Source organism: Mytilus californianus, unplaced genomic scaffold (assembly GCF_021869535.1).
Source record: "Mytilus californianus isolate M0D057914Y unplaced genomic scaffold, xbMytCali1.0.p SCAF_8, whole genome shotgun sequence".
Lineage (NCBI taxonomy): Eukaryota > Metazoa > Mollusca > Bivalvia > Mytilida > Mytilidae > Mytilus > Mytilus californianus.
The window spans coordinates 62,769,970-62,777,321 of NW_026262734.1; the positions used below are offsets into that span (position 1 = coordinate 62,769,970).

The 7,352-nt window shown below is 32.5% G+C and overlaps 1 protein-coding gene across 1 annotated transcript; it reads right to left on the reverse strand.

The window, feature by feature from the left end:
* Positions 1 to 217: 217 nt before the first annotated feature.
* Positions 218 to 5,549, reverse strand: LOC127711556 (sigma intracellular receptor 2-like). Its single transcript, XM_052217642.1, has 3 exons — positions 5,365 to 5,549; positions 2,072 to 2,216; positions 218 to 706 (listed from the first exon to the last, which is right to left on the reverse strand). Exons 1-3 carry the CDS (start codon positions 5,473 to 5,475, stop codon positions 456 to 458), a joined length of 507 nt encoding a protein of 168 aa, XP_052073602.1. The 5' UTR covers positions 5,476 to 5,549; the 3' UTR covers positions 218 to 455.
* Between the last annotated feature and the right edge of the window lie 1,803 nt (positions 5,550 to 7,352).

Consider the following 7,352-nt stretch of genomic DNA (forward strand, 5'->3'; position numbering starts at 1 on the left):
AACCAATTAACTTATAAATGTACTTGTACACTCTATGTAAAAGGGTATAATATGAATCATAATATTTCCTCTGTATTCATAGGTTATGAAGAGAGAGAAAATACGGCCACTCAGTCAGTTTTGACGTATGCAAGGCTGAGGAGTATAATATAATATGGCATCAAATCTTTAAGTTTTAGATTCTCAAACTCGTATACATTTTTAACTACTGATAGCGACAACTTGATATAAAATTTTATTGCTATCATAATTTCGAGCAAAATATTGCAAAGCATCGTCATACATCTAGTCCAACTAAATCCATAATATAAACTCCACACATTGAACACTCATAAAAATTGTTTTTTTTTTTCCCAGTATGTGTCAGTTTCATGAATGTCACATTGTTCCGTCAGGTTCGGTCGCCTTTGGTTCTATTAACAAAATGATTTTCAAATGAGGAAAATCTGGCATCTCTATTGAATTTTCTGTTTCGTCTTAATGTCTGCTCTAAATATAAAATTAGTTAACATCAGCAATGGTATTAGCAAGTAAGGGAAATAGAACATCAACAATGCCTGTCTTTCTATTTGCGTTTTTGGTCCTTTAGGTTTTGATTTGCTGAAATCGTTGTACATAATATGGAAACAAATGGCGGCTGTAGTTGTTGCCACGTGTGTAGAATATACGATCATTGGGGTTCTTATCCAGGAACAGTTCTTGATTCCTGCAATGACAAAAAACAAACGTGTATTATATTTTGTTAAGCATTTTCCAACTACTATTTCTTAAATAGTTGTATTGAGGTAATCTGTTCTTTTGACGTGTACTGTTTGATTTTTTGGTTTTGAAAAATGTACATTTATTAGTTGAAACTCGGTTATGGACTAGCTAACAATTACTCTTAGAACATCATTTTGAGTCTTCTGTCATCTTGTTAGATGTTTTGTGCTTACTAACAATCAGTAGACAGCCTTTCCAATGGTTCCTATGTTGTGCTGTTCCACTCCTGGGACGGTTAGACGAGGGTTGAGCTCATAATCGTGTTCAATCCCACCACATTCTTTATGTGCCTGTCCAAAGTCAGGAGCATGTAATTAATTGGCTATCGTTATTTGCTGTTTATCATAACTGTTTGTCGTTTATTTCGTTTTTTAGCATAAATCAGGCCTTAGGTGTTTCTTATGAATTATTTCACATTGTCATGTAGTGGTTTTTTATAGCTTACTATACGGTATATATGGACTGTGCTCATTGTTGAAAGCCGTACGGTGACTTATCGTCAATAGATCTCTGTTGGACAGTTGCCTCGTCAGCAATCATACCATATAAAATTGAGAATGGAAACGGGGAATATGTCAAAGAGACAACAACCCGACCAAAGAGCAGACAACAGCCGAATGCCACCAATGGGTCTTCAATGCAGCGGGAAAATCCCGCACCCGGAGGTGGTCCTCAGCTGGCCCCTAACTAAAATTGTGTACTAGTTCAGTGAAAATGGACGTCACACTAAACCCCAAAACATATAAATGAACTAAAATTAAAAAACATACAAGACTAACAAAGGCCAGAGGCTCCTGACTTGGGACAGGCGCAAAAATGTCTTCTAATTTTTAATTGGTCAATTAAAATAAGAGAGAGAGAAGCTACCAAAAGTGCCAATCAAAAAACATAAATCGAAGAAAAACAGACAACACCATGGCAACAAAATGGTTGATGGACCCGTCGTGTTACTCGTGTCCTGTTTAAGTTATTTGTACATCAGCGTAGTTGGTTAGCGTCCATTGAACAATGAAACATGCATTTTAAGTGCAGGATTAGGTTCGTGGATTATACTATGACATAAATTTACATTAACTGAAATTGTACTGCATGGTCTGAAACTGTACAATTTGAAGTAGGGAACGATATATATTGAAAGTTTGTGGTTTTGGCAATGTTGAAGTTTTTGGACTATTCAATTTTAACTTTTTCGATTTTCAATTATCTCTGACAAAGGATCCTCCTACACCGATCACGTAACTGAAATTCCCAAAAATTGTTGGAGACGAATTGTACCATACGAGCTTGTTAAAATCAACCATTGTCTTACCTTTGATGAATGCATACACCGCTACAAAGAAAAAAGGAAACTGGAAGATAAATTCACAGTAGACAAAGGTTCTAAACCAGGCTGGAGGGTCAATCATCATGGTGTCCTTGAACTCTGCACAGTACCATGCTTTCAGTTCCACAACCTATAAAGACAACAAGTGTTTAAAAAAATCTAATTATGTTTATTATCTGTTTTTTTGCGGTTGATGAATAGTTTGAACTTTGCGACATTTTCATAGAGCATACGTAAAACATATTGGTATGCGTATGCAAATATATCCTATTATTTGTTTTGAATTTTTTCATAATATATTTCCCGATTCCTATTACTTATTTTTTCCTTCTTCTGTTATTCTTGTTTTTAAAATATTAAGGTGAAGTAATTGCTAATTCGGGGCGAAAGCTCACTAACAAACATCAACAAAGCACAAAGTTTAGATGATGTTATAAAATACGAATGTCTTCAATCAAATCAATATAAAAGTAGATGTTTAAATTCAAGTTGAACAAACTGTTTCTGTAAAATGTCCAAGCTCAAAATATATTGGCTCAGAATAGAGAATAAAGGGGGGTTAAAATTAACGAAATAGAGAATAATGGGCAAAAATAAGGCTAGAGAAAATTGGTATTAACAAGTAAAGAACACAGAAATTAACTCCCTCTCCTAGAGCTTCATATATTAATCGTATAATCATGCTTATCTATTCCAGACTAACTAAAAAGAGTTATGGCCCATACTTACAGGGTAAACCTTTCAAAATGGTAAACAACCCTATTGAAATTTGATTGTTAAAAAGGATATACCACTTACTGAACACATTTTTTTCAAAAAAATTACACATATTTTCACAAAATCAAAATGTTATTCAATGCTATATATATAGCTGCTGGATGCAATTTGATACACAATTGCAAATGTTACAAGTTTTTGTAATATATTGCATCGATGGTATCTAACCAAAATAAATTAATCGGACGACAAATACATGTGACTTTTACTTTCAACATAATTTATTATATTGTTAGACAATGTTAGATTGTCGACCTCCGTTCTGCTAGGAGTTAGTAAAGTAAAGACTTAACGACTATTTAAGAAAGCATGGCGATGGTGTGATATGAATTTAAAAGAAATTGGCCCTTCTTCTTTCTTCAATAAAAGAATAATACCATTTCATAAAAAATCTATAATAAGGAAAAATAAGTCAAAAAAATAAAGAATAGAGAATAGCGGGGTGCAAAAGTAAAACGATTAACAGTGGAAAATAAAGGAATTAGATTATATTATGCTGATTACAGAAATGAACTATACACAGAATAAAAAATTCGTAAGGGTTCCGCGGAACCCAGTGTCTCGCCTACTTTTGCTGTTAATTGCAGGCTCAACAAAAATGAGGAAAAAAATTAATAAAAATATTCCTCTCTATACTATCTTTTGATTGTAAGTAGCTTCTGTCCAAGTTTGGTAAAAATCCAGGATGGTTTTTGAATCTAATAAATGTTTTTAAAACTTTAACTGCAGACTGTATGTAAAGTTAACTGGAAGAAAAACTAAGTCCATTTATAAGTAAAATACGGAAAAAATGGAACATATTTTTATCAAAATTTTCTTCTAGATACTATCTTATGATCATAAATAAGCTTCTGTCCAAGTGTAGTACAAATCCAGGATAGTTTAAGAAAGTTGTTAAAATTTTAAAAACTTTAACCACAGAGTGAATGTAATGTTAACTGGCAGAAAAACTAAGTCCATTTATAAGTAAAATACGGAAAAAATGGAATTTTTTTTTTACAAAATTTACTTCTGGATACTATCTTATGATCATAACCAAGCTTCTTTCCAAGTTTGGTAGAAATCCAGGATAGTTTAAGAAAGTTATTAAAATTTCAAAAACTTTAACCACAGAGTGAATGTAATGTTTCCTGGCAGAAAAACTAAGTCCATTTATAAGTAAAATACGGAAAAAATGGAATTTTTTTTTTACAAAATTTACTTTTGAATATAATCTTATGATCATAAACAAGCTTCTGTCCAAGTTTGGTAGAAATCCAGGATAGTTTAAGAAAGTTATTAAAATTTCAAAAACTTTAACCACAGAGTGAATATTTGTGGACGCCGCCGACGACAACGACGACGACGACGACGACGACGCCGACGGAATGTAGGATCGCTATGTCTCGCTTTTTCGACAAAAGTCGAAGGCTCGACAAAAAATCATATAACTGCAAAAGAAAATTGTAAAATCATCTTCATGAGAATTTTAAAAGAAAAAAAACAATGCACTTAGATATAAAGAATACAGAAATTAAAGATCCTCCCCCCCCTCTCGGTTGTAAGATAGAATCACATTCCCTTATAGTAAAACTTTGATGTAAAACATTAACCAGCAAAATGTCGCTATCACATTTTCATAGAATACGTTTATAGTCCGCTATAGATAAGAACGTTTGCCTGTAAATATTGAAATTACCTAAATTTAATGCTATATTGTATCTCACTGTATGGCGAAATAATATTTCAAAATGAACGTCACGAAGGTTAGCATGCAAGATGTTGATATTACACTAATGCTAATAAAGCTTCGAATTGTTGACGTCTTTAGTGACAAAAATATATTTGAAACAGTCTTTAGGTTGGCGCCTGTTAAAACGTTTAAACCCGCTACATTTGTATGCACCTGCCTTAAGTCAGGAGCCTGTTTTTCAGTGGTTGTCGTTTGTTGGTGTGGTTCATATGTGTTTCTCGTTTTTTATATAGATTAGACCGTTGGTTTTCCTGTTTGAATTGTTTTACACTAGTCATATTGGGGCACTTTATAGCTTGCTGTTCGGTGTGAGCCAAGGCTCCGTGTTGAAGGCCGTACTTTGCCCTATAATTGTTAATTTTTATATATTGCGACTTGGATGGAGAGTTGTCTCATTGGCACTCATACCACATCTTCTTATTTATATTTAGGCTTTGCGCTATACAAGAAAAGGGTTGTTGCATGCAAATGTTGGTAGATATATCATCCCTCGTGGAAATCATATTGTTCTTCAAAGCTCCTGCAACATCAAAATCTACCCGGGTTAACGGTTATGCAATAACCATACATTACCGTAAATTTACAAATTATTTTCTTTCAGTAAATTACCATATAGTCTATGCAACGGTTTTTTTTTTTTTTTTAGATTAGCTTTCAATTTGTAAAAGAATAATATTCATATTGATCTTTTTATTAAAATATTGATTGTTGAGAAAAAAGCTTCTCTGTCTTGTCTGTAAAAACTACATAAGATTGACTTTAAATTTACCTTCGTTGGAAAAATCCATTTTGGTAAAAGCACCTGAGCATCTACAAATATGGAAATCGGTATGTGGGTGATAAAATAACATAAAAATATAAAGTCAAGCACAGCCGCCATTGCTTCTCAAACTAGCTACACGCTTTGGTAGTCTATTTAAATATTCTTTGTTTACATCCAGTTTAACTTGCAAACAATTATTGTATTTAAAATGTTAATTGACCCGTTACACTGAGCATTTCCGGGGCTCACGAGGGCTACTCCAAAACGGATATAGTTATGACAAACGTTTGAAGATCGCCGATAAATACACACACAATTAGCAGTAAATTTACATTTAATTGCAAATCTAATAAACAATAATTAAGATACCCAACATAAATGGATTTCCATGACCAATGCATTAACGTTTTTCTTGAAGTATATAGATTACCAGTGCTACATTTGTAATTAGTATTATATGAGTAAACAATGTATCATAAGCGATCAGCTGAAAGCCACTTAGGTGAATGCATAAGCTTTCATTTTTATGCACAAAGTACACCCTTAAGAGGGTTAAAGGAATAATAACATACACATTACAAATAATGAAACATCATCACAATAAAATAAATTGTAAAGCACACAACACAACATAGACATCAAGTGCCCCCTGTCCTCAGTTCCATACACTGTTTATAGGAACATAAGGCTAGTAGTTGGTTTTAGAATACATTTCGTTTTATTGTCAGAAAAAGATCGTTATATTGTATTTTAAAATCATTTGAAAAGACATGTTTTAAAATGTTAAATCATTATTTATTTTACAAAATAATAAGAAATGGGATTCATCATCCAGAACTTTGTATTTAATTGTTACATGTCTTTAATTGGCTCAACGAATGAGCAAAATGAGGTCATATATTTCACGTACTTGTGTTCTCGAGCGGCCGCTATAATTTTACATAGTCTTCCCAGTTCTATGTACTATAGATTGAAATATAACATAGCGTATTGTCCTCATTTTGGTAACAGGGTTATATAGTATTACCCAAGTCGTTCATTTTGTTTTTGCAAAATGCAATGTCCCGACTATGTTTCATTATGCCAGTAAATATATTCATGCACTGTGATGTTTAGTGTTGTAATCATCAATTATGTCAATCAATTGGAACTGATTTTTATGCCATTTATGGGCCTTATTATTTGGGAGATGAATATTCTATTCTATTCTATTCTATTCAGATGATATTTTTCTTTCTAATAGCTTCAATCTTTGAAAATCTGTATCATTACATGATATCTCCCTTTATTTATACTCATAGGAAACAAATCGAGCTCGCTTTTAAAAATAAAAATTGAACTCTTCAGGGATAATGAATTTTTATCGTTCTGAATATGCATGAAATATTTGCGACTGGACGTAAAGCATACACAATTCAATTGTTTTCTTGGTTAAGGTATTAGTAGAAAAACTCATCAAACAAATATATACCAGGCTTATAATTTTGTAGGCCAGACGAGATTTTCGTATACAAAGATTCATCAGTGACGATCGAATAAATAAACTCATCATAGATACCAGGATTGAAATTTTGTATTTACGCCAGACGCGGGTTTCTTCTACAAAAGACTCATCAGTGACGCTCGAATCAGAAAAAGTTAAAAAGGCCAAATAAAGTACGAAGTTGAAGAGCAAAGTAAAAAAACCGCTGTATATATACCGTGATGATAACGTCGTGTTAAGTAAATATACAATATTTGACCGTAATCATGTATATTTAGAAATTACTCTTATTGAAATTTGCTGTAACAGTTATAGTCTTTTGGAAATTATTTTAAATTATGGAATGTATATCCCTCATGTATAACTCTGGTTGGGCTTTACTTTAAAAAAAAATATCCTTTTTGATTATCGCCTGCATAAGGTTTTTTTATTTTTAAAAATGTTGCCTTCTAGCATTACTGAATTGACATTAATTGTCGAAATGAGCATCTAGTGCAGTAAAATTGGTACC

Bases quoted from the DNA above. Each gene is read 5' to 3' on its own strand.
- LOC127711556 (XM_052217642.1), bottom strand. From the start codon at position 5,475: ATGGCGGCTGTGCTTGACTTTATATTTTTATGTTATTTTATCACCCAC. The intron at 2,217-5,364 runs GTAAATTTAAAG...TTGTCTTTATAG, and splicing joins AATGGATTTTTCCAACGAAG to GTTGTGGAACTGAAAGCATG. The intron at 707-2,071 runs GTAAGACAATGG...TTGTCATTGCAG, and splicing joins GGTGTATGCATTCATCAAAG to GAATCAAGAACTGTTCCTGG.